The sequence below is a fragment of the Labrus mixtus genome, chromosome 3, assembly GCF_963584025.1.
Source record: "Labrus mixtus chromosome 3, fLabMix1.1, whole genome shotgun sequence".
Taxonomy (NCBI): domain Eukaryota; kingdom Metazoa; phylum Chordata; class Actinopteri; order Labriformes; family Labridae; genus Labrus; species Labrus mixtus.
Window position 1 is genome coordinate 4,634,680 of NC_083614.1, and position 27,612 is coordinate 4,662,291.

The following is a 27,612-nucleotide window of genomic DNA, read 5'->3' on the forward strand; positions in this document are numbered from 1 at the left end:
CAAAATTAGTTAATGCATCGTTTATTTTTTACTCATCTCTGAATCCGTTCCACAGAGATCTGTCAGACTGTAAATGAAAATCCCGTTTGTGAGAATGTTTTCATGAGTCAGCGTGTCTGCTCGTCTTAAAGGTTTTGTTTACTGCCTAGATCAGATTTGTGCCGGCACTATTAACTCACTGATTCCTTAACGAGACACCATTAAGACACTGAGACACCCCAGGATTAACAAGTTTAGCTTTTAAGGAGCATCGAGAAACGCTTGTTATGCATTTCTCCACTTGGCCGACTTAAAAAAAAAAAAACAGAACTAATTCTCAGGTTTTGAGTCTAACTGTAGAAGACAGGCAGGAGTGCAGACCCATGGGGGGTCAATTTGTGAGAACGAAAACAAACCTCTTTGTTCAGTTATTGAAACTTGGAGACAGCAGGAACGTCTCGTTTGGACCCGACGTTTTACAGCCGACGAGAAATGTTCAGACTTTTTGTTTCAGTTATTTTCACAACTTTGATTCAGGTGCCAAAAACAACGTACCAGAAAGGTTCAATAAAATATAAATGATGGCTTGTCAATGAAGGTCAAGACTCTCTATGTTTTCAAGCCCTTTATTTTAACCTGAATTGTTACATTTGATTGAGTATAATGGCCACAGCAAAGGGAAAAAAAACTAAAAATTAAATTATTTTTTCTCTCTTTTTCAGGGCATGGTGGTGCAGTGGTTAGCGCTGTTGCCTCACAGGAAGAAGGGTTCTGGTTTGAATCCCCCTGTCTGACCGGAGCTTCCTGTGTGGAGTTTGCATGTCTACAGGCACTGACTTCCTCCCACAGTCCAAACACATGCACGTTATATTAATCTTTGCCTGAAGGTGTGAATGTGAGCGTGAATGTTTGCCTCTGTTTGTCAGCCTGGTGATCGACTGGTGACCAGTCCAGGGTGTAGTCCCGCCTCTCGCCCAATGACAGCTGGGATTGGCTCCAGCCCAACAGTGAACCCTGAACACGACGAGCTGTATAGATGATGAATAGATGGATCTTTTTTCATGTATTTGACTTGTTAATCTAGCAAAATCAGATGTGACTGTAAAGTGAAATAACAATCACCCCATTACAAATAAAAATCCCTACATTCAACATTTTCATCTTGAGAATGGAATGACAGCTGCAGCTGCAGGCCTGATTCAAACCTGGGCTGCCAGCTTTGAGGACTATATCCTCTGTACATGGGGCTAGTCTTTAACACTAGGTCTGCGCTACTTCATGAAGTTGCTTTAATAAAAAATAAAAATAAAATACATTTTAAAAATAAATAAATAAAGCACTGTAAAAACATCTTCTAAAATTCCATTGTTTTCCAATATAATAAAACATTTTAGCACTGTTAAATGAATTGTACTGCTTTGCTATGACTTTCATTTTAAAAGCACACATTTGATGCATCCTGTTGCATGTCTGTGCACATGTTCACCTTCAGGTTCCAGGTCAGTTTCTTGGAGCATCCACTGTGAGGTGCTACTGAGCCCAACTGGTGACAAAGAAAGCGTCAGACTTTGATCATCTGTTTGATTAAACTTTATCATGATGGATTAAATCTGAGCTGACAGCATGACTTGTTGTTCTGCAGAGGAGTGTGTCACAACTGACCTGATGAAATACCTCATGAGTGTGAGTGAGTGTGTGAGTGTAATTTAGTCAAACAACGGGGAAATATCTCAAATAGGGCTGTCAAACAACTTTTAAAAACGTTTAACAACTTCAGAGGTCTATCGTGATTATCACATTTTAACTGACTGTTTAAAAGTATTTTATTTTGCATTTCTAAAAAAAAATGTTATGCTTTTATTTTGCATTTTCTTTGTACTGTCTGCGCTTACGTCTTTTACTTAATGACAGGATGAACATTAAGTAAAATACTGTTTTTACTTTTATTTTGAAAGGACACAAAGAACTTCCTGTAGATCAAATTTATGAAATTAAATTGACAAAAAACAGGAACTTGCTACAGTAAGGTAAATGAGACAGCTGGGGAAAAAGTGAAGCGTTTCATACGGTTTTTATTATATATTTATATATAGCTGAGACATTTTCAAAAGTTCATTGGTAACATTATTTTCCATCACTGTGGCTGCAGGAAGAAAGGGACAAAAACACACACGTTAAGATGAAATAATGTGTTGATGTCAGCCCCAGCTGTCAACATTAACAAGAGACAATGAGAGAACAGAGAGAGAAATAGATCGAGAGGGGGTAAAGGAAAAAAGAGTTAGACAGCAATGTAATAAATAGGTGAAGATATTGGAGATAAGCTCTTTAGATATACAGTCTAATTTTGATTCACTCTCCCATCAAACTAAAATCACATACTCTGGGAAAACATGAGAACATGTCACAGCCTGAGAGACAGCCATCAACAGATATGACATCATCATTCAGATATGACATCATTCAGATATGACATCATCATTCAGATATGACATCATCATTCAGATATGACGTCATCATTCAGTCTCCTCACCTCATCACTCACTCACTGCTTTTTTATTTCAGGTCAGTCTCCAGATTTTGTATACATATTGTAAGTTATTGTGTTGATCATATATGATGCCAACATAGAAACAAACACACACACACACACCACACACTATTAAACAGTGAACAGATTTTCATAAACACAAGAGTAAGAAACCTTACAACCTTTCCTTTTCTATGTTTGTTTTGTGTTATATTTTTAGATGTTTTTATATTGATGTAAACTAATATAACATTATTGATTATGATTATGATATATCTGGCAATATTGTGTAATATTCATGCCAATAAAACTTTTTAAATGTTTAGAAATGTTTGTAAAGAGGGAGAGGGGTGAGAAAAAAGAGAGAGAGAGAGAGAAGCATGAAGAGATACAAGTAGAGCAAGGGAGAGAGAAAGACAGTACATAAGAGAGAAAGAGGGAGAGAGAGAGGGACACAACATTAGAGAAAAAGGGAGAGAGAGAGAGAGAGAGGGACACAACATTAGAGAAAAAGGGAGAGAGAGAGAGATACAAATATAAAGAGAGAGGAGAGAGGGAGTGAGTAAGGGGGAGAAAGAGGGGACCAACAGGGAGAGACAGAGGGAGACATAAAGAGAGAGAGAGAGGTGGAGAGAGGAGCTAGGGAAAGAGAGAGAGAGCGAGGTAGAGAGGAGCTATCGAAAGAGAGAGAGAGAGAGGTAGAGAGAGGAGCTAGGGAAAGAGAGAGAGAGAGAGGTGGAGAGAGGAGCTAGGGAAAGAGAGAGAGAGAGAGGTAGAGAGAGGAGCTAGGGAAAGAGAGAGAGAGAGGTGGAGAGAGGAGCTAGCGAAAGAGAGAGAGAGAGAGAGGCAGAGGGAGGGAGGGAGAGGGAGGGGATTGTTGGGATTTTCGGGGGGGACACAGAGAAAGAAAAGGGGGCAGTGGCACTCAGTCACAGAGTGCTATACACACTCACATGCGCACACACACTGACACACTCTATGTTTCCTCTCCAAACGTGTCAGTTCATTATTTCTGTGTGTGTGTGAGTGTGTGTGTGTGTGTGTGCTGAGAGAGACAGAGAGAAAGCTTCAAAACCATCCTGCATCTCTATGATCCACGGTAAGATCATTTCATCACTCTGACCTTCATCTTTATTTGACTTTTTTACTCTCATACGTGTGTGTGTGTGTTTCTGTGTGTGTGTGTTCATTAACGTGTGTGTGTGTTGCTCTGTGCGTCCGTCCTGTTTCGCTGTGACTCTGGTCCACAGCCAGTTTGAGGCCTCCATGGAGCGCTGTCACTGTTTGCTTTCTTTTACGTCCATTTTGACCCACAGGTGGTCAGACTAATGAGGCGAGCAGCCGAGAGGAGAATCAGGAGGTGGATTTATTTTAACTAAAAAGTTCATTTTAAATCCAAGTAACTGATGAATTCAAAGGTTTGAAAGAAATCACTTCTCTACAGCTGCCTCTGTGTGAAACTCTGTATTGTTACTCTACAGATAAACTCTCAGATCTTTTGGCTGTGTGAGAATGTTTTCAAACTTTAGAAGAATGAAATCCCTTTTTATTGAAAGCAGACAATGTAGTTATCTACTCTACAAGGGAAATCCCTTTAAACTTGTATTTTAAATGCATGTCGATATCAACACCTGCTTTTTGATTGGTTATAACTGCAAGCTGCTATTCTAATCAAGATATTATTAATAGTGGAAATGTTCATTATAGATATCTGTAACTTAATTTGAACACCTCATGTTGGTTTTCCTTCAAACTCAGACTTCAGATGACTACATTTTCATTTCAAATCGTAGTTTTTCGAGTAGATGTATCCATAATTTGATTGTAAGTATTTGCAGTTCTTGGATATCGAGAGCTGAATTTTCACTAAAGTAATGATGTTCTTTATTTCAATCAACAATTAAACCAACAATCAATGGAATTCAACAAATGTTAACTAAAATTCTGATCAATCAAAAACATAATAATTGATCAATCAGCCTTCAATTTTAACTATAAGAGTCATTTCCAGATATCTGAAGCCTAATCTGAAAATAATATTTATACAGTGGTACCATTTTATTTGCAACACCTTAAAGCACAAAACAAGTTGAAGTGAAGATATCAGTCGTAGTAATTTAAGCAGAAAATAACTTTTTTTTAAATTAAATTTGACATGTTTTATCTCTCACATTTTAAAATGGTTTAAGACGGTTTATATCGTTTATATCTTGTCAACAACTTGCTACAAGTTCTGCCTCATTTCTGACATGTAAAGGTTTGGATAAGGAGAGGACGAGCACTTTAATGTCATCGCATAAAAATATACAAGAGACTTTGTTTGTACAGCAGTGATATGAAATCTGGTGTAAAATAATGTAGCTGAATGTTTATTAGCATGAAAGGTTGTGTTCTGTCCGAATAAACACATAAAACACTCGTAAACAATCAAGAGTTATTATGAATGAACTTCTATTTCAATAAATAAAGTTTGTGATCTTTGACAACAACCAGAAAGAGAAATAATATATTTTCACCCTCATGGATGTAAATATGTATTTATATTATCAGAGTGTGTGTCTCTGGATTAAAGTCTGAACGTGTTCATAAATGGATTATCTCTCTGCAGATCTTTCTGTCAAAAATGATTAAGCCCTCCGACTGGTGTACGTAGAAGTTCAGACGGCAGAACTTTCTAGAAATATTACAACATGTTTTATCCATTGTGTGCGTGTGTGTGTGTGTGCATGTGTGTGTGCATGTGTGTGTGTGTGTGTGTGTGTGTGTGTGTGTGTGTGTGTGTGTGTGTGTAGGAGATTGCAATCACTTCTACACACAGATGCACAAAAAGTCAGCAGGCAGAAGAAGACGAGGCTTAAATACATTAATTTATTAAACACTTTGTTTCAGATTAAAAACAAATCTTTCCTCAGGCAGAAAGAGGAATGGCATGTTCTTCATGGTGAGGCATAAATTCTGAAAAAGTTCATAGAAAAAAGTGTGTCATTAAATGTAACAAACTTCTGCATGTGCTTGTCGAGGTTCATGTGCATGTGAGTGTGCACGTGTTCAGTAATGCTCATGTTGTGAGGGAGGATTGGCTGCACATGAGAGTCTTTATATCTCACTGAACATTCAATCTGTTTATATCAATCAGACAGATTGTTCTACTTAATGGAATGTATAATTGTTATTGTAAGAGTTTCATGTTATCAACTCTTCATTTAGGGAGGCTTTCTGTTGAATATTAGAAATAACTAAAAGGAACAAAGACAAGGACTAAAAGTAGCCTACATGTTGTGCCAGAGGGGATTTTTTTTTACAACCTGGTAGCTACAAAGTATTATTAATGACTTAAAAATGATTTCCACTTATTTAACATATCACAGTGAGTTTAAAAGAAATATAAAGCCCTGTGTGTCTCCAGATCATTGGTGCTCAACCTGGGGTTTGGGCCGCCCTACGGGGGGCGCCAAAGCTGACTGAGGGGAGCGTGGGGCTCTGTCTTCTCTCTCTGGTTGTCAAAAACAAAGACATGCAGAATGGATAGTTTATTTTACGATCTTAAGGTAGAACTTATTTCCTCATATCAGGTTACTAAGGCCGTATTTTGTTGGATTTTGCCCGTTTGTTTACATTACGACAGCGTTTTCAATGCCTTAAAACACCGAGTTCAAACTTATGCAGCACCGTCTCCTTCGACGTGTAAACTGGAAATATGCAGTTCCTCTGAAAATAGAGCTTTTATGCACTCGTTAAGGTTTTATGTCATGTATGTCATTTATGTCACTAAATGTTTTTTTCAGAGTTAGCCAGTGTGTTTGTGTTTCCTCATTCCTATCCTGCCTAGATACATGTGCAAAGTATGATCTTATGTTCAATAGTTTAAAAGGTATCTAATAACCAAATGGTCCCAGTAGATGCTAACATTTGCAATGGTCCCAACAGAAATTGATTCCACTAAGCGAGGGGTAGTTTCTCTTTGTGAAGATCTACCCGCAGGCTCTGTGTGTTGATTGTTTGAAAAACTGGATCTATTTTTGTCAAATTTTCCACATTTCTGTTTCATTTGAGGAATTTCTTTATGTGACAAAAAAGACAAATCTCATACCTTTATTTACCTTTATTCTGTCCTTTGTATCTTTCCTTCAGGACTAAAGACACAGAGACAAGGACACGAGGACATTGACTTTCTCAGAGAGGAAACTCACCCATCAGTCTGCTACTCGTCTTCACGCCTGTTGCTGTCTATGAGCCGCTCTGAGGCCGTGCAGCGGACTTCACAATCATCCTGACACAAGGATAAAAACCCTGTTAAAGCCCCCACAGAAGCAGCAGACAGCAGAATGTCCTCTCCGCCCCTCCCCATGCCCTCCCTCCCCCCGAGCCCCCTGGCCATGGAGTACCTGAACGACTTTGACCTCCTGAAGTTCGAGGTGAAGTCCGACACGCCTCCTCTTCCTCCTCAGTGTGCGTTTCCAAAGTCAGGCCTCCCTCATGACCCCTCCAGCTCCCCGTACGCCAGCCACCCTCCACAGGACTCCAGTCTGAGCTCCAGCCCGTACAACTCGCTGCCCCCCTCGCCCACGCTCAGCGACACCCACCCGCCTCCTTCGGGCTCCTCTTCCCTCTCCTCCTCGTCCTCCTCCATCTCCTTCCCCCTCTCCCTCTCGAACAGCTTCACCTCGGGCATCAGCTCTGGCTCTCAGGGGAACGTGGAGGGCAGCCCGGCCCACGGCGGGCCTCAGGGTCCCACCCCGGCCTCCCTGGAGGACTTGATCTGGCTGGCAGCTCTTCAGCAGCAGTTTGGAGGCGAGGTGACGGGGCCCGCCACCCTGCTGGGAGCTCTGGGAGGAGTGCCCGAGAGAGGGGACCGAGAGAGGGGGCCCGTCAATGGATTTCTGGGCTGTGAGGATGCTGTTGAGGCGCTGCTGAACTCAGCTGCTGCAGCCGTCAGCTCACAGGTAAATATCATCGACTGTAGGGGTTTGGGTGGGCAAGACAATGTTATACTTTTGATATGATGATAGTAAACATCAAATGATATCAATACCTATCGGCAACCAATGCTGGGTAAGAACGTGTTTAAATGATCCAACTTGGCAGTGTTTCGACACCAACCATGATGACATCCAATAGTATGTCAACTTACTTTCTGAAGCCAAAAGTGATCAATATTTTTGCAAGAGGATGGCTCTTGAGAGCAGCGAGGAGTTAGCAAAATGCTAAGTTATCAATGCGAAACAGTCTGAGCTTATTCATTAGCTGGCTAAGAAGGTGGTTCACAATCTTTATTGTTCTTCTAAAAGGAAGTCATTCCTTGCCACTAAATATTTCTTAGTGCTGTGCTCATGGTGGATTAATGTTGGGTCTTTGTAAATAATATAACAAAGAGTAAGGTCTTTTACCTTTTGTAAGGTGTCTTGAGATAACATTTGTTATGAATTGGCTCTATACAAACAAATTGATTGATTAAGGGATTGAGACTTTAAGATGGAGTTTTATATTTCCACTATTAAAGCTAAGATAGCTTTAGGAAAGTGTGCGACTCCAGAATGCCTTGTAACACATCAAAGTTGGTACCTTAAAGTAGCTTGAAGTGGCCACGCCCCTAATTCTACATAACCTTAAGCCTTAATATAAGGTGAGTTGTTTAAAAATTCAGCCTGTACAGGTGTCAGGAAGAGAGACATTAGCTATAGGGACCAAAACAGTTTTTGTACCAGGCTGCAAACATTTGAATTTCTACTGTGAAGATTAACTCTTTAACATGGGGCTCTATGGGGACTGACTCACTTTTGGACGCAACCTCTAGTGGAAAATCAAGGAACTGCTGTTTTTAAATCTTTATCATGGCTTAATTTCTCTGCCCTGGAGGTTGCTGCTTTGTACTCATCTGTCATTTCTATCTGCAACATTGACTTTTATCCCTCCTCCTCTTCCTCCTCCTCCTCCTCCTCCTCCTCCTCCTCCTCCTCCTCCAGTTTCCGGGTCTTTCTCAGAGCTCCAGCAGTAACCTGGGAGACTCCAGCAGTGACAGCGGAGGTGACATCTCCTGCACCAAAGGGACAGACATGTGTCACCGCCCACTTGTCTTCCTCTCGTCAGCCCCTCCATCGCTCCCTAACGCCGTCCCTGGCTCCGCCCCCTATCCACAGGGCGCCCTCAGCCCCACAGGCCGCCTTCATCACCACCAGCATCATCATCATCAGCACCACCCGCACCACCCCATGCATGGCAGCCATCACCATCACCATCACTCAGTTTCTCAGGTAATGAACTCTTGGTTTTATCATGATGTTATGGTCAGTTTATACTTTACTGTAAAAATACCTTGATCAAATGACTAAACGTCAACAATATGAAAATCAGTTTTCATTGTTTAAAAAGAGTTTGCCTGGTTAGTTATGGTATTATAGTTTCTATAATTCACCATATTCAAACAGCGTCTGTTTTCCTCTGAGGTTAAGTGTCGGGGAGGGAAGCTAAAAGCTGTCGTGATGTTGTGCTGCTTTATTCCAGGTTTCAACATGTTGACATTTTATTAACATTTTACTCGTTTGCAATTTGAAGAGCAACTTATAAGTCAAAGGATGGTAACATTTTTGTGACATTGGATCATATTTCAAAGTAAAATCTTTACGCATAACCTATTACCTCATTACCTTAGACAACAGCTAATGTTAGCATTTCAACCAATTGCTAAGAATAGGAATATAAAAATAATATATTGATTCCTTTTTGCATTCAAAACGGAGAAAAGCTTTGAGCTGCATGCGCACATATATACTGTATGCCATTTAAAACATGAGGTAAGACATTTACAGATGGTGGCAGATTTAAAAAAAAAAAAAAAAAAACATACACATAAAAATCAGACAAATAGAATTAAAGGAAGGCTTCACGTTTTTGAATTGTGAAATGGATATCGAGGTGTTCAGTAGTAATATAAAGTGCTATGTGCAGTATGAGGTAGCTAACATGCTAATGTTACATTATATGATAAGAAAGGCAACGATTCATTGATAATGACCATGTTCCCTAGCAGACGGTAATCTCTATTCCCAGATTCTGCATAAAATCCAGAATCTATCAGCTCAGGAGTTTGGTATCACAGTTTTCCGAGAGGACTCACTATTGCTTCAGCGTGCCTCGGCTAAACACAGGAAAACAGTGTGGGGAGCAAAAGAAGTGGGACGCACTCCAAAAGCCATTGGCAGCATTAATATGTAAATTTAGATTCAATTTATGTCTCCAAACAGACATTATATATACAAGACATTATTATCTTCTCGTAGAAGACGTTTCTCAACACCAACTTTAATCCAGCTTCTCCAGTTGTTAGATGGACTGAAACTACTGGAGACACACTCAATCCTAACTGCTTGAGCTACATCAGAAGCCTTTGGTTTGAGTGGAATGATATTGTTATCTTAGATTTGAATAAGAAATGTTTCCCGTTCTAGGCTAGGTGTCCGTATGAATGATCAAATATGTCTTTGTACCTAAAAATATTACCCAATCTTCCGTGTTTATTATCTTTTTAGTTTCTGATTTAGGAAGATCGAAATGATCCTCATTTGTCAGATTCCCCGAAGTATAAGGTCTTTAAACCTGAATAAGCAGAACAACTTCACTCGCAACACACCAACTCATAATCCTTCATCCTTACTCTGTCTCGAAAAAATTAACAAAAAAGATAAACAAATCATCGACATCCTTTCAAGATCAGGAAGTTCTCCTGTCCGTACTTTCTGGAGGTTAAAGGAATACGTTTAGAGGTGAAAGAGTCGATGTGACACTTGTGGCATTAGAGGGCTGAGCGGGAGGTGAGAGGGATTGAACAGTGAAGGATTAGGATTAGGACATTAGAACATGGTTATTAATGTCTGTGCCGATCTGAAGTATCACTTTAAGGGTCTCTGTCTACATGATGACGATAAAAGAAGCTAAATATCTGATTTATACTGGAAGGAATCTGCATTTATCTGCAACACTTTAGGCCCCACATTGAAGCATTTAGATGCACCATTTATAGTGGTTTAAAGCAGTATGTAAACCTTGAACAGGTCATAAATATCATGCTATAATAAGGCTATTTTCAAGTTAAATGCATTTCAAAAACATTTTCTTACACTTCAGTACAAACATTTAGATATGTTTTGCAGACCATGTTATAGTTACTGATACAGGGATTATATGAGCATTTATTATTTTTTAAGATCATTCTTAGACTTGTGTAAATCAGTGTACTTCTTGATGAAAGATACAACAGAAAACTCAAAGTACTTGGTCTTTTTCGATTCTCTGATTTTTTTTAAATTTAAAACAAAAAACGCCAACCAGAATTAGATATTGCATTGATATACCAACCTTCTGACATTTCCATGAGCCATTTATTCATCTTCAATGTGAATAATTATCTAAAACCTTGAGTTGAAATGACCAAGAGTGATCAGAAGAATTACAATTACTCCTCATGAAAGTTTAATTGCCCATTTAATTTGTTGTGTGTTTGATCAGGATGTCTGAGGATCTCCATGTGGAGCACGCTGTGAGCTTATGATAATATCTGCTATTATTGCTGTGTAATCCTGATAACTGTCAGCCACACTCAGTCAGATTACACCACAGATTATAGACATGTGGAGATGAAATGTGCCCCCTGACAGACACACACACTGTATGTTCACACTCATGTAACAGTTTCATATGTTTAAATTAAACCCTTCCAGTTTCTCAACATTATTTCCCCTGTGTGTGTGTGTGTGTGTGTGTGTTTTCTCCATCTGTTCATCAGTGCGGTGTGAACGAGCGTTTCTCAGACGAGCAACTGGTGAGTCTGTCAGTCCGCGAGCTGAACCGACACCTGCGGGGCGTGAGCAAGGACGAGGTGGTGCGTCTGAAGCAGAAACGACGCACGCTAAAGAACCGCGGCTACGCCCAGTCCTGCCGCTACAAACGCCTGCAGCATCGCCACGCGCTGGAGTCAGAGAAACACGTGCTCACACAACAGGTACACACGCTTCAAATGTAGTCCTGAATCATGGAAAATGTGCCCTGAAAGGAAAAACATCCTGCATCAGACAGTCTTCAACTCCTTATAGATCCTTTCTGACATTTTATCAAAGCGCGAGTAGAAAGGGTTAGGGACCCTCATGAGGGCCCATAGAGGACCCCTTTGAACAGGATCTTGAATGTTTCCGCTACGCCCCTGCTAGCAACTCACTTTTATGAAATAGCATCTTCTATGCACAACTTGCAAAGGCCAAAGTGCTTCACAAACATAAAGCAGAAAAATGAATCAATGTTCACAACAATATTCCCACGCTGCAAAGTTTAAAACTCGTACAAATAATAGAGAAGAAATAAAAGACAAAGCAATTAAATTATAAATAACTCATGTACTCAAAAACTTTGAAATGTTAATAAAATATATATACTAGAATAACGGTAAAAAGAATAACAAAAAATGATTACAGGTAATTGTTCATGAATAAAGAAAAAGTGAAAAAAGATCAGATTCATTAATCTGCAACCAGTAAGATGAGAAGTTATGAAGGGTCATTTTTTTAGTAGTTTATATAGTCATGCAGAATAAGGGATTCATAAGTGCTTTATATGATAAGAAGTGACTACGTATTGATTAAAAACGTGCAGCAAAGTATTTCAAAAAGTCAATACAGTAAATAAGATGTAGAGTAAGATAAAAGTATGATCAAATAAATTTTTAGATGTACCTACTTTCTCTTTAATTTTCCATCTGGGATTCAATCAAGTATTTTCTTCTCTTTTCCTAAACCTCAGAAATATAAAGAAGTGTCCCTCTGACTGCTTGGGAATCTCTGTTTTTTTCCTCATGTATTTCCAATACTTGTTAAAGTGGCCATCTTTGAACTGTTGCTCAGGGAAGCAAATGTGAACGTCCTGGTCTCTTTTTTCTCCCCTCCTCAGTTGGAGCAGCTCCAGTGTGAGCTGACTCGAGTGCTGAGGGAGAGAGACGCCTACAAAGCTCGCTACGAGAAGCTCCTCAACACCAACCACAGTATCGGCAGCGACGCACCACCGACCCGCAACAGCAACCCACCTTCCCCGCCCCCTGACTACTTCCTCTGAGTGTAGCCCAGAGGGAGGAGACGAGGAAACAAGACCAGCCAACACGGAGCAATCGATGATGAGTAATCAAGAGGACTTGTACGTGTTCAGCTTGTTTGTGTGTGAGGGAGGACGGGAAAAAGAGACATCGGCAGGCTGTTTGAGGAGGAGGCGCTACAACTGTGAAATCTACCCCTGATTGATTAAAGGGGCAAATGACTGTTAATGCAGAGAGTTAGACTCGGCTCTAGGCTGCTACAAGGATTCAGTTTGATTTTTACTGTGAATGATTGTTGCACAAAAAGTGGCTGACAGCTTTTTTTTTGGTACATCAGTGCAAAAACTGGATCACGAATACTCTGAAAATGGGTGAAAAAGCTTTATTTAAAGGGATATTTTTGATGTTTTCAAATCTAGGCTGTATTTTTATAATCACATATTTGGGGGGTTGAATGCCTAAAGAGTGTTGGAACTGCTCCAGCAGATTGCTTAAGCTGGCAGCATGAAGAACAGGCGATAATGGCTGCAATGTATTCCAAGTATGTTTGCTAAAAGTTGTTGTTATGGTCACTGACAGGCGGAGGTTGTTCTTCTACTTTAGAGAATGGATTCCTACAGAGATGGACATTTTTGTTGAAGAGGAAGATGATTATTTTAACCAGAAACAGATGTTGAATTGCTAACTCTTAAGCGACCAAACTTCATTGACAAAAATATTATTTTAACCTGCAGAAAAACTGGAGTGGCTAGTTAACCACTGTTTCAGTTTGCTAATTTATTGGTGTTACTGTGTGACTTTTTTTTTTATTATTAAACGTATCACCCAAGGTAGAAGTAGTAAGGGGGGGCCACCTTCCATTCATGAAATAAAGAATGGCCTGCGATCCTCAGGGCTACAACCACCATGGGCCTAAAGGGAAGGGGCTCAAGTGGTAGTAAGAACAAACGGAAAACATTCAAGAAAGCATTCAGATAAAGTTTGAAATCCATCAGTATTTCAAAAACCATTGAAGGTTGAGCATATAGCACTTCATAGTTGTTTTTCTTCAGATGGGGGAACATGCACACTGAAGCCCGCTGCTGCACTGCTTCTCCTCACAAGCCGAGAGGAGCTCTTGAAAGAAAAGTCATGATGTCCCATCACGAAGGGGCTTAAAAAGCTGTTACTGTACCAGTCATGCTTGTGGTTGTAAAGAAGTACGGAACCACAGTTTGGCTCTTCTTGGTCTGCAGTAATGTGTGTGTTGTTTACGTCTACCAGGCCACAGTGAGCCACAGAAAACACTCGACGTCACACCTTACAGTTGGCTTTTGTACGCTGTCCATCCAAGTGTTTAATTCTTCCCACTTACTGTAGGTTTGTATTTCTGTAAAGGCTTTTGATTCACTGGTGGAGGAGTGTCTGCAAAAGGCGTGCCCTACTCTGCCTCTGATTGGCTCTTTGACCAAGCCTGACCAATCCAACCAATGAAGGCTATGAGTATTAACCAATGAGAGGCAGAGTATAGGGCGTGCGGAATGAAAATACGAAACAAATCTCATCCTGTATTGATTCAAAAACAAGATGGAGCATTTTATTGTAAAATAAATGAGGATTCCATATTTTAAGGGACGGGAGGAAAAAACACTAGTCCATCTACTCCAAGTCGTCCGCAAGATAAACTTACTGTCTTTTGAGTTTTTGTGAATTTGAAGAGAGCAAAGTCACAGCTGTCTCTGGGTTAGAAAAGTCTTCTTTCTCTGAAATCTATGTCAGGATCTTTTTTCTGTAATGTTGTCAGACAGTTAGTAGAATAATAATCTGAGCCTTGTCAGTGACAAAACAACAACTTGAAGTGGACACAATCGCCTCAAAAGATTGTGTAGCTGCAGGCTGAAGCTAGTTTTTTGGAACAATACCAAATCTTTTTTGTAGTTTTGAGTCATTTAGACCCTAAAATATTTAAAAACAGGGCCTGGGATAAAGAGACTGTGGTAACCCTTTAAAGCATATCAATAGTCACTGATCACATTATCTATGCAATATCTCGTACTCTACGTTGGAGTGGCTCAAACTGTAGTTGTGTTTTTTTTATAATAAGCTGCTGAAGCTGCAGAGGTCTGAGTAGTGCTGTGGTGCTGGATGTGGAGTGGTATGGGCTTGGATAAAGTATCCACGGCATGCGGGTGTATTTGCCAGCTGATATTTTTCACAGTTGCCTACCAAAGTGTTGAAGCTCACCAGGACTTGTGATTCTTTGTAACATGAATAATCATCTAGATGACAGAATGTACAAGGATACCTTTTTAATGAGGATCTTCCAGTGATTGTGCTAAAGAAATAGTGAGAATAATGCTCTTTTTTTTAGCAAAGATATCTAACTTTTTGCTAGTCAGAAAAGCTGATTTTCACAGGAGAGACTTTTGCAGTTTGCTCTCCACAGGATGAGTTTTTTTAACATACAAACAGAGGCGTGTGCGCCTGCAAAATAAACCCACCGCAGCAGGCGTAAAGAGTGTGGCATGATTTGTGTGGCTGTGTCCAAACTAGAGGAGCTATTTTAAGGCAGAATTAAACACCTCTGTAACAGGGACCATCACCAAATTTATGCAACATGCACCAACACAGAGCTCGACTGGACTCTGTGGGAACTATGGAACAAAAAAACTTAAAAGTGCAGGGATTAAAAAATGCATTAAAATTCTCTTTTTCATGGAGACACCTTCATGAGATCATTGCCAGGGTTCATGCATTAATTAGAGCTATTTATTTTGTTTTTGGGTGTAGGTTAAAATAAATTGTTCTTTTTATTTATTCACTTATTTATTCAGTATTTATTGTTTATTTATGTACTGATTTATTTGGTTTTATTCCACTAGCGTGTATTTTTACCTTCCTACAGTTTCTTTATTTTATCCAATTGTGAATAGAGTTCAAATAAAATGACAGCCATTATCCCGGCTTCCTGCTCCTGTTGTAGTGTGGTTTCATATGCAATCTGAAATAAACAGAATTTTACCTTCCCCGTGTGCTGCTGTATTGTGTTATTGTGCAAGCGTGCTTACAGGTTTTAACCTCTTCCATTCACCTGATCTGAGCATCTCCCACGTTTTCTCTGCAGCTCGCCCCGGCTCCATGCCTCTCTCTCTCTCTCTGTCTCTTTATCTGTGTGCCTCTATAGTGAGGCAGTGACCCTGGGTGTGCTCTGTTTGGGATGACCTCATCTTCGGCTCTACCTCCCTCTCTGTGTCTCTCGCTCTCTCTCTGGCCGGTATAATGGGAGCAGGATTAGGGCTATAATAGCGCCCTGGCTGCTCACTGCCGGAGTCTATTGTGGCTTTGTGTGGGAGGGACAGACCAGCGCTCAGGGACACACTCACTTTTTGACAGAAAACATGTCTAAATACACTCCTTGGATCTGGCTCTGGAATAACTTGATTTCAGAAATGAGGCATGTGAGTCTTCAAACAGATACGAGGGAAGAAGAGGGGTTTCAAATGGTTAGAAAGACAGGAAGTAGGAAAGGTGTCATGCTTCTTTTTTATAAAAGGAAAACCCCATCATGACACATTTTCATGATGTATTCTCCATGGAAAAAGAAAACACAAAAAGTCACACTCAAGTGAATGGCCATTAAAGACAAGACTTGTGTTGTGCTGCCCCCTAGTGGCCACTCTTGATATCGCCTCCATTTTTCAGGGGGTCAGGGGGAGAGATTCGTGACACTGAGCATTTTAAAGCTTTTCTGCAGCTCAGCTCCACGCGCTGCATGCACCTGCAGGAAACTCTGACAGCGCGTGAGTCCCAGAAGAGGGGGGTGGGAGGGTTTGGAGGAGGAGGGGCAGGTGTTTTCATCACTCCTCTCCTCTGGCAGGAAGTCCAAATTTTAACTTGACAAGTCAGAGAGAGAGAGAGAGAGAGAGGGAGAGAGAGAGAGAGGGGGAGAGAGAGAGAGAGAGAGAGAGAGAGAGGGAGAGAGAGAGAGGGAGAGAGAGAGAGAGAGAGGGGGGAGAGAGGGGGGAGAGAGAGAGAGAGAGAGGGGGAGAGAGAGAGAGGAAGAGAGAGAGAGAGAGGTGATGAGTGACGGTGGTGCCGACTGCAGAGCTGGACCTGGGCTCTAACCTGATAGAGAGAGAGAGAGAGAGAGAGAGAGAGAGAGAGAGTGTATGATAGAGAGAGAGAGAGAGAGAGAGAGAGAGTGTGTGATAGAGAGAGAGCAGAGTGCGCGCGAGAGAGTGACGGTGCCTATACTTTGTAGTTGCAGAGCTCCGCGTGAGACAGGTGAGATGATGCTGCTCGGGTTTTCAAAGTGAGTGGGGATGAGGGTGGGGGGTGGGGGGGGTCGGTGTTCTGTGACATTTGGAGTCCTAATCCCCGGTCGGTCTCTCAGTTTGCAGATGCCGACAGATGTGCCGACAGAAGACGACAGAAGGCTCCACGCGGAGGAGGAAGAGAGCAAGGTAAGGCAGCGCGAGCCTCCAATTATTATAATCACGTCCTCATTTAAATCAGCCAATCAGATTTGGGGTAAAAAGGTTGGTTGTGGTGATGTTTGATACTCTGATGGAGCTGCCTGTGTGTGTGTGTGTGTGTGTGTGTGTGTGTGTGTGTGTGTGTTTGTTTAGGTGGGTGGAAGTGCAGAGAGGGGGTGTCCTGCTTTACAACCACTTTCCTTTTTTTTACTCTCTAAATCTAAAGCTTTGCTTTCTAGGGAAATGTGTAAGCTTTTTAAAGCATCACGTAAAAGTGTAGGCTTTTGATTAAATGATGTGCAACATTAAAAGGATCAGAAGTCAATGCATGATAATTCCACAATTTGTAAAGCCTGTAGGATTGATGTTCTTTCTCTTCTTTGTTTGTTTTGTATTTGGTCCACACAGACTGTATGATGGAGTTGATGAATAGGTTTAAACACAGATCTTAAACCAGGAGACAAGTTTGAAATTCAGAGAAAAATCCAAATAAATGTTTCTCTGTGTGGCTAAATCTGGACTTTCAACATTCATATAAACATGTCAGTCTGAATGAAATGGTACTAAATCAAATGACTAGTAAGACAAACTAACACACCTATAATGTGATACACCTCAATCAGACCCACACTGAGCTATAGGCATCCTGAGCATGCTCCACAGTCCCCATGCTTTTGCTGCAATGTGCTCCTCAGATGGTCCCAGTTTCTGCGTTGGGAAGTTGTGCTTTCAATTCAGATATTCAGGGACATTGTAACAATAACAACGGATAATAACGTGGCTGTCACAAGGAAGATATGGTAATAAAATAGAACAAATCATATTTGAGCATAACGCAAAACATGAACAGATGAAAAGTGTCTTTCTAGTAACAAAAACATTTTTTTGGCAGCCATGATGATGACGAATATGAAGTCAAGGCGGGCACCAAATTCTTTCCGGATTTTCCAAGTTGTTGTTCCAACTTGAGCAGGCGTTCACATGCATTTTATAACTTTGAAACTCGTTTTTCTGAACTCAGAAATCAAACAGCATGAACATGTAACACAGCAGAAGTCGTGTTGTCTTATGTCTTCTGATATAACCTGGAAGGATAGCATGCATTACAACCATGAGCGCTGAAAAATATAGCCAATGCTATGGGTTTGCACAAAGTGTAAAAAAAAACTGCAGTTCCTCGAGTTTCCACTTGAGGCTGCCTCCAAAAGACCAGGAAGTCACATACACATCTATTAAAAAATGCACAATTTTACAGTAAAAAGAAACATGTTTACAGCCTGGTACAAAAAAACAACATTTGTCTGAATAATGAAGTCTATCAGCACACACTGTCCACTGTTTTTATTTTATGAAGGATACATCTTACTGCAGGACCTTGAAAAGGTTTGTCAGGACGCTTAAGGCCCACCTCGTAAAGGTTGACTGAAAGTTTGATGGTCAGCATTTCCAGTATGGCAACCGTCAGCACTCAGACATCGCTGTTAAAAGTAGAAAATATATGAAATGGACAGAGCTGTTAAAGGCTTTATATGCGATTTTTTGATCCAGTAGGTGTCGCCCTTGAGCACCAGCATGAAACCAAAACAACTCGCGCTGCATTGTTGTGTTAGCATGCTAATGCTAGCGATCTTTATTCTGCTCGTATCTTCACACTGCATGTAAATTTACCTGAAATGAGTGTGATCTAGAAGCACAGTTAAGCAGTGAGTACAGTATGTTATTCTTCTTTTCTCTAGTCCCTCAATTAAACAACTTTTATACATGAGGGGAGGAGTCAGCCGGCCGTCCTGACGATGTAAACAAACTGAAGATAGGACTCTGAAAACTCTGAAAACATCACAGACAGTGGGACTCGGGTGTTATACCCATTGTAGACAGTCATGACTCACAGAGTTATTTTCAGAGGATATACTTTATTTATATTACAATTAAGTGTGAACAATTGCATATAAAGCCTTTAAGGCCCACCTCAGCTCTTTGCCTGTCGTAAGGTTGACCGAAAGTTTGATGGTCAGTATTTCCAGTATGGCAACCGTCAGCACTCAGACATCTCTTTAAAGCGTAGAAAATATATGAAATGTACAGAGCTGTTAAGTTGACCATGTTTTCACTGTTCACTAAGGTTATGTATGATGATTCATTGCATCATGTCCTTTGGTTAGGAGTTTAGTTGGATTGAATATGCAAGTAGCTGATGGAAAGACTGTGTTTCAGCCTAAAGTGGGGGTGTGAAGTTTGAAAGATTTGGGTGTTATACAGTGAGAATCCAGTGTCCTCATGATGGTCTCATTAAAATGGGTAAAGTGCAGGATGTGTTTGCACACAGTCAGCTGAAAGTCCCCTGGCTTTATGGAGGTGCAGTAACAATATTAAGCAGCTAAATGATCACACCATCATGCAAATGTGGCTCAGGGTGCTGCTGCCATTACCAGTGTTATGTAAGAGGCAGCAGTCTGCATACAGACCAGCCTTAAATGTTACATAAAGCCAGCGTGTCCCTCCATGTTCCCTCTGCAGTGTGACAGCATGACTCTGTCCAGCACGCCGACCGTCCGCAGAGGCAGCACCCCTCTGCCCATCAAACACCAGCTCAGACGAGAAGAAGCCGTCCACGATGACTGCGACTGGGCGTCGGGGGCGGCGGGACCCTCGGCATCCCCGATCAGATTCACCCCGGCGCTGGACGACACCCTGACCATTTCTGTGGAGAGCCGACCTGAGGGGCCTCTGAGGGTCGCCCTGCTGGGGCAGAACGGCGTGGGGAAGTCGTCTCTGGCCCTCGCTTTGGCGGGGGACATGGACCGTGCTGCGTCTGTGGATTCTGAAGGTACAGAGCTCTGTGGAGGTGGTGAGCAGCAGGTGAATAAATCCCAGTGGGCATTTCTCCCGTGTGACCTAACGGCTGCTGTCTGTCCTCAGGGGAGGGTTATGTACGCACAGTCACTGTGGACGACGAGGACAGCACCATCATTATCTATGACAACTGGAGACAGGTGAGGCCAACAACAACCCCCCCCCTTCCGCCCCCTCATTATTCCTCCTCAGTGTGCTGTATATATTTTCATATAGAGGAGGTCTTGTCAGATGTCCTGAGGCCTCAGAGCTCAAACTTCTTCACTTACAGTCTAATTATATTTCTATCTCAACACTCATGTGGAAAAGAAGGGATGTATGATAGGGCTGATAAATATTGACTGTTATCAACCTATTGTAGTTATATGTTTATATAAGGGTTTATATGATGAACCTTTCTGAGTGTATTTTTCAGTAGTGCAGTAAAAGATGTTTAAGTCAATAAGAGATGGAGTATTAAAACTACATTACAATGTAGTGAGGTGGTAACATTATTGTTTGCTGAATCAAATATCTTGTCGGTATCTTAGCTATATTTGTGACCTAGTTGTGCCGCAGAATGTCGTGAGGCACAGAGCAGGTGTCTTTCCTTTTTTCCACCTGATGCAGTTGTGATGTTTTCGTCCAGCACTAATGTTGGTTTAAGAGCAAATGAGCTCAATCAATCAATCAATCAATTTTTATTTGTATAGCGTCAACTCATAAGTGTTATCTGGAGACACTTTGTTGATCAGGCAAGCCGTCCATCAACGATCCCGTGGGGAGGATTTTGCATTCCTATCTTGGGGACCTGGAAATCGACTGTGCCTTGATCACCTAAATCCTGGTCTAAAGTCTAAAGACTGGGGTGCAGTTTGTTCCTGATGGAGACTAATAGAGGCTTCACAGGGTCACGTCCACTGAGCTTGTTCCACACACACACACACACACACAGGATGCACAACAGCACACCTACTACAGTTTAATATGAGTGCATTTGCTGATACAGTCAAATTGAGTTTTAATGGGACAGAGGGCTGAGAGACGGGGACCCCCCAAGCTCTCCTCCATACACACACACACTCCAATGTGAATTCTGTCGGATACACACAGAAACATACACACACACGCTGCCACTGGCAATCACGCCCACAGGTATACAGACGGTCCAGTGTCCATTTTGCACGCATTTTAGAATATAACCAAGGATTACAAAAGTAAGTCGATAAATGTTAACAGTCTTCTTTTAGTTCATATTCTTTCTACAATAAAGCAAGATGAAGTAGTTTATGGTTTAGTGTGAGTTGGCTTCACAGTGGAGATACACACATAGTGTATCCACATATCCAGCATAGTGCCTACTGTTACTCTGCTCTAAGGTCTCACCAACGTGTAAAAGCCTGTCCAATATTTCCCTCTAGCCTTTCATTTCAAGGTGAAAAAGTTTTTATATTGTTGCTTTAAAGATCGAACATTCACGTCTGTCTTTATTCCTGAGCAACATTAATAGCTGACGTCAGTATCATCCTGTTGTTGTTTAATTCAGGAAAGAAAAACAGAAAAAGTCACACCTTAAAGAACACAACAGGAATTGCAACTTCAACCCCATAAACAAATATAGTTAAATGTGTTGATGTTTAATATGATGCAGAGCTCACAGAAAGAGTGTGACAAAAGATGAAATCTGCTGCACGTGGTCTACAGAGGAAAAGCTCATTATCAGGTTGTTTTGCAGATCTTTCCTCTTTTCCCTTGAGTGCACTTCAGAGGCATCCAAGTGTGTGTGTGTGTGTGTGTGTGTGTGTGTGTGTGTGTGTGTGTGTGTGTGTGTGTGTGTGTGTGTGTGTGTGTGTGTGTGTGTGTGTGTGTGTGTGTGTGTGAGAGAGAGAGAGCTGCCCACGGAGCAGATGTGTCAAACTGCGATGTGATTTGGGTGGATGTGTGAAAACAACTGAACTCATGACACAATCTGTCTGTGTTGATGTGTTACTCTTTGCATAATGACTTTTTATTTGTTGTGAGAAAAGCTGTAATAGCTGCCCTTATTAATTAGGGATCGTCTTATATAATCTATGGTGTTACATCTGTGTCTGTCATTAGAGTGTAAAATGTTTCCTTCAGTTTAAATGAATCTAAAAGTCAGTGGACCCCGGCAGCTCCGGTTGAAGACTGATGGAGGTTCAGTCAGTTTGTGAAGGATTTATTCACAGGGATATTTTTGTTTTTCAGGGATTTTTTGTGGGTGTCTCTCTCTGTTGGAGAGGATGAGTGCATGTGTGTGTCAGCAGGAACTTCAGGTGTACTACAGCTTCAGCTTTTTCCTGGAGTAATTCTCACTGAGCCACGGGGGATTTAGATAGAGCTCTCACTTGTCTGCACCTCCGCTTGTTTCTCTGCACACACACGACTCTGACAACAATATTTATGAGAGCAGTGGAGAGTAAAAATGTTTGTGCTCAGTCTCCGTCCGGAGTCTGAGACCTCTGCAGGGCGCACAAGTCAAAAGGAAATAATGTTTTTTTTGGACTGAGTCCTGCTAGTGTGTGATGATTCAGAACAGTAAAATGTTTTGACAGTAAATGAAAATAAAAGTTCTCCCGTCCCTCAGGACCTGTCAGCTCTGCTGTGTGAGGTGTGCGTCCTCGTCTTCTCTGTGACTGACAGGCGGAGTTTCCATCGCACCGCTCAGCTGAGACTCCTCCTGAGAGAGAATCAGCCCCAAACTCCCATCATCCTCGTCGGTAATAAGAGCGACCTCGTTCGCACACGTGAGGTCACCGCTCAGGGTAAGACCCACCTTTTGTTTTCAGCTTTATTGGGTTATTTTGGTAAAGGTCAAATAGTTTGAAATTGCTGCAGTAGATTTCTTCATCCAGCAGCACCAACACAGGCGGTATCTTGATCCATGGGGGAGAATGAAATGATCAAATTTTGTTTTCTGTCATTTAAGTTTGGTGGATTCAAGCGGCAACTTCTGGTGTTGAAAAATGAAGCTGCGCAAAAAGTGCAAAACCATGCAGTTCGTCCACTTGAGGCTGGCTGCAGAAGAACTGGAAGTCACATACACACCCATTCAAATAAGCCAGTTAATACAGCAGGAAATGAACATGTTTACAGCAGGGTTGCACAATTAATCATTATTTCACCGTTATTGCAATATTAGCATTCACTATGGACACATCGCAGAAGTCTGAATTTATCGGGATAAATTATTTTTTGTAAACAAGCAGTGCTTTCTCACTCAGTATACATTTTAACTGGATGGAAACCTGGGCCCATGCTTTCACACCATTCTGATTCAGACAGATGAGGCTAAAGATTGCTATCAGCTACCCTCAGATTAATTGGTGCAAATTTAGTGGTGAAAAGAAACACTTTTTTTTTTTTTTCAGGAGAACCATGTTGCAAAAAGGTAATAAGGGATACAAATTCATGTTTCTCATATCGTGCAGGCCTAGTTTACAGCCTGTTTCAAAGAACAAAATAGTTCCGATTAGCTCACGTCTTGATCTGCACACGCTGTACGGGGGCTGAATTTTTTTGATGACTCATCTGTTTTGATTTTATGAAGGATAATCATTGTTAACAAGGAGGCGCGTAGCTGCCCTTATTGAGAGACAGGATGTTTTTCAGTGGTTTAAAACCAGCCTCAGCTCCAGCTAAGCTCAGCATGTTGTTACTGTAGGTTGACTGAAATGTTGGCTGAAACAGGATTTCCAGCATGGAGACCGCTGCCGATGAGCCTCTGGCGGCCCCCTGCAGGAACAGATGGGTCACTAAACTCAGGCATTGTCCATTATACTGTATGTTTAATGTTTGTTTATGGGTGGATTCATGTTCCTGTTTAAAATGTAGTCAGTATTTATTCTGCAGAAAGTCCAAGAGAACTGTCTTATCTGGATCAAATCAGGAGAATTAACCTCGAGCGAGTGGAAGGGGGAGGTGACGTTTATTCCCTGCAATCGGGATGGGAACAATCTGTTTTTATCTGTTTGCCAGTTTGTTCTTTTCAGCTCTTCTATTGATATTGGGATTCAGTCAAACTACACATAGCATTAATATAAATGGAAATATTCTCTTTAGTAGCATCATATACAGACTCTGTCGCTTCATCCACTACTTACACATTTTATGTTTTGTCTCGTCTCAGGAGAACCCCCCCCCCCCCCATCACAGGGATAGTCTCCTGCTGTGAGGTGCATGTGTGAACAACCAGATCAGGAGGATTTCAGGAGCAGTCCTACTGATATACTTTAGACATTTTTGGGAGTGCACATGTGAAAGTGGTTTGATAGAGACTCGCGCAAATTACAGGTTTTGATGACACACATACACACTACAAGCAAAGTCTCTCCTCTCCCTACCTCTAAAAGTGAGATGAGTCAGCAGCACAGAGAGTAAATATAAACTCCCCACACCTGGTCTGAATCAAGGCCAAATCAGCCACACACACCTGACCCTGCATCGAGCTGAGTGCCACCACAGCAGCTATTATTATTATTATTACACCTATTTTAGCAATTCAAAACCTTTTTTCTCAATAGTCATTAAAAACCAAAAAAGTAAAAAAAATTAAAATAGGGCCTCTTGTTTTGTCTTCACAGTTGTCGTTGACTTTTTCAGGTCTCGATTTCTGTGGGTAAACTCGGGCGTAGGGTGAAATATGTGAAAATAGAAACGTCAGTATGACAGCTTCATCACAGTGTGGGAGTAAGAAGGGAGTCAGTGTAACAGTTAAACAGCGGACGATTCACTTTGTGTTGGCACAGTCGACCTCTGAACTTAAAAACGTTCATTATGACTCAACAGGCGATGATTACAGATAATGCTTTAAAGATGTCAATTTATTGTGAAGAGGATTGAATCTTGAAGTGGGAGGTGTAATCCTGTAAACATAAATACATCCGGGTGGAAGTTGGATACCACTCCCAGGGTGCATTTTGGCAAGAAACATCTAATGTGCTACCTTTCCAAACAGATAAACAGATACTGGGTGCATCACAAAGTGCCTACACAATCTGACAGTAGACAGTCCCTTCTCTCTGTGCTGTATCCTGTTAGTACCTACTATTGAGTAGGTGCACACAGTAGGTTGATATTTGATCCTACTTGGTCTGATTCATTCAGTGTAGAAGTGGTGTCATCAGCCCGCCTCATGTTGTTGACACTACAACTCAGATGTGATATGCACGATGGCTCAATAAATAATACAAAAGGTCACATTTCATGAAAACAATTCAACAACTTAACATTCGATAGGCGTGTTACCTGAACCGGCCTCATCTATCCTCATTTATTTATTTTTTCATCCTCATTTTTTTTAATTTGGAGGCGTAATTTGTGTGGGTGTTAAATTGCAATTAATTTCCTGAAAGGATGCATCCAAACTATACTGCACAAAACCTGGTTTTTAGTTAGTAGTTAGTATAGTTAGTATCCATACTGAAATGTTCAGTCTACTGAGGTGGACACAAAAAATGCATACTGAATGACCACTAGGGTTCAGTCTACTGAAAAGTCCACACTGCATACTGAACTGAGGCTTTTTGAAAAGGGCCACTTTAATGTCTCCATGAAACAGAACTTCAAGAGTATCTACCTGCCGTTTTGTGACTTAAACAGGATAGAACCAATCACAAGATAGAAGGCGGGACATAACATTGTGATGAATTCGATTGGACTGTTAGCTGCGACAACGCTTTTTAACTGGTGGAAAATTTTGTAAACCCCCAGAGTGCAGGATGATACATGATACATACAGAAATGTATGTTGGAGTAATCCCAGGATGAGTCTGCAGAGGGCGCTAAATGCCTTGTTGTAAGCTCAATGTAAACTGTGGAAACGTCTTCTTCCAGCCCTCACCTGGCAGCCCTGCAGCGTTCTGCCCTCCTGGAAGGCTTCCAGAGAGCTGGCCAATCAGAAGAAAAGTGGTCCCAGTTGGACAGGGGCCTTAAAGAGACATCAGCTAAAAATAAAAAAAACCTTTAAGGCAGAGACTGTAATGTGGGTTTTTACTTATGACAGTATAAGACAATGAAGGCAAATCTTCTATTTAGGTTTCAGTCTGACAACATGAGAGTCGAAAAATGAGGATATTATGGAATCTTATAATGTATTGATCCATTTGAGATGATATTAGCAACCAGGGCGGCACATTTATTTCTCTAATGTATCAACAAAGAAGCTTGAGTTTGCAGCAGCTCATTACTTGACTACTTCTCTCTTGCTATGTTGACTGAGAGGCTCATAGTCGGAAATGAAGAGATAAAACATGAACCTCCACCACTGATTAATTCTGCAGCAGAGCTCTTTTAGGAAATGAGTAAAATAGAGGATGTGATTCATGCATGTTGCAAATATGCACCCTGGGAATGATACAGGCTTATAAACATTCAGTTTATATTGAACTTAAGGGAAACATGAAGAATGCTGATCTCTGTGTTTTATTGGCTATCTCTCTTTATTTATATATATGTTGCTTTTTAATAAGATGGGATTTGTGCCGCTGCTGCTTGTGGAAAGAGATTTTTGATCTTTAGTACTTCATGGTAAAATCATGTTTTTTTTAAGTAGTTAATGTTGTCAGTGTGATGTCTTTGCCAAAGGGAAACTGGGTTAAATAAATCTGCAGTTTTCATCTTTTTGTAGTTAAAGCTGGTGTCTGCCAGTGTGTGATGGAAAACAAACCCCCACATCTTTTGTCTTCATGTTTTGTTCCATTATCTCCCGTCTCGCCCCCCTGACATGTTTACAATGGCTGAAAGGTATTTTGTCTTTTATTCACTGAATAATTTTAGCCCCTCAAGAACGATATGATGGACACTGAGTACTGACACTGATGCATTCGCCCTTGTCAGAATTCTTGAAACCTTTTTAATTTCTGTGTTTTGCAAAATTGAATTTACGACACGCTTCCGAGTCTCATCCTTTTAAAAGAAGACATGTATTGATTTAGGAGTAGTAGAGTTAGCTCAGGTCAGCATCTCTGTTACAGTAAACTGAACATCTTGTCTTTATTCACCTTTTTCCTTCTCAGAAGCGATGTCCAGCGCCGCCCTCTACAACTGCCTCTACCTGGAGATCTCCGCCTCTCTGGACCACCGCACACCCGAGCTCCTGGAGTGCGCCGTTCGACTAGCGAGGGGTCAGCCCCCGTGGCCCCCGGGCGCCACCGCGGAGGACATGATGAGCGGCGGCCAACGCGAGAGCATGACCACCAAGGCCAAACGCTTCCTGTCCAGCCTGGTGCCCCGGTACCCGAGAGAGCGAGAGGTGGGCAAGTTCCTGAGGCAAAAGTCCCGCTCGTGCCACGACCTGGGGGCGCTGTGATTGGACAACGACGGGAGGTTGATGGTTATATTGTTGAGAGAAAAGAATACCAACTAAGAGAGTGAAGGAAACAGAGAGATGGAAGGACAATGTCCGAGTGAGCAGAGGAAACAGGGAGATGTTAGTGATGTTTTTCTGTTAGGTAAATATAGACATTTTGTACACTAGAGTAAACATAGAAGAAGAAGAAATAGTGTTGTAAATAAAATATGGAAGTGATGCATAAATACTGCCTTCAACGTTTTGACAGATTAATAAATTTCTTTTTTTGAGTCTTGAGGAACCTGCTGCATTTCTGCCTTTTTTTTAATTCCGCCCGGGGGATGCATCCAACACATTTAACTGAGACAAAGTCATGACCACGCACATCCACGACTCATTAGTGTGGTTAGATTTTGTTGATGATTCATGTTGT

At 41.3% G+C, this 27,612-nt stretch overlaps 2 protein-coding genes across 4 annotated transcripts; both read left to right on the forward strand.

Moving 5' to 3' along the window:
• The first annotated feature begins 3,392 nt into the window (after positions 1–3,392).
• On the forward strand, positions 3,393–13,710 carry nrl (neural retina leucine zipper). The gene is made up of 5 exons (XM_061034991.1): positions 3,393–3,608; positions 6,641–7,452; positions 8,473–8,760; positions 11,289–11,504; positions 12,443–13,710. Exons 2-5 carry the CDS (start codon positions 6,835–6,837, stop codon positions 12,602–12,604), a joined length of 1,284 nt encoding a protein of 427 aa, XP_060890974.1. The 5' UTR covers positions 3,393–3,608; positions 6,641–6,834; the 3' UTR covers positions 12,605–13,710.
• Positions 13,711–16,284: 2,574 nt separating this feature from the next.
• LOC132955697 (GTP-binding protein REM 2-like) lies at positions 16,285–27,268 on the forward strand. 3 transcript variants are annotated; one of them, XM_061028671.1, is made up of 6 exons: positions 16,285–16,360; positions 16,954–17,023; positions 19,553–19,862; positions 19,955–20,028; positions 22,476–22,653; positions 26,905–27,268. In XM_061028671.1, exons 2-6 carry the CDS (start codon positions 16,961–16,963, stop codon positions 27,195–27,197), a joined length of 918 nt encoding a protein of 305 aa, XP_060884654.1. In that variant the 5' UTR covers positions 16,285–16,360; positions 16,954–16,960; the 3' UTR covers positions 27,198–27,268. The 3 variants fall into 3 exon arrangements, with proteins under 3 accessions (XP_060884654.1, XP_060884635.1, XP_060884644.1); XM_061028652.1 differs by lacking the exon at positions 16,285–16,360 and adding an exon at positions 16,634–16,872; XM_061028661.1 differs by lacking the exon at positions 16,285–16,360 and adding an exon at positions 16,636–16,844.
• The last annotated feature ends 344 nt before the right edge of the window (positions 27,269–27,612 follow it).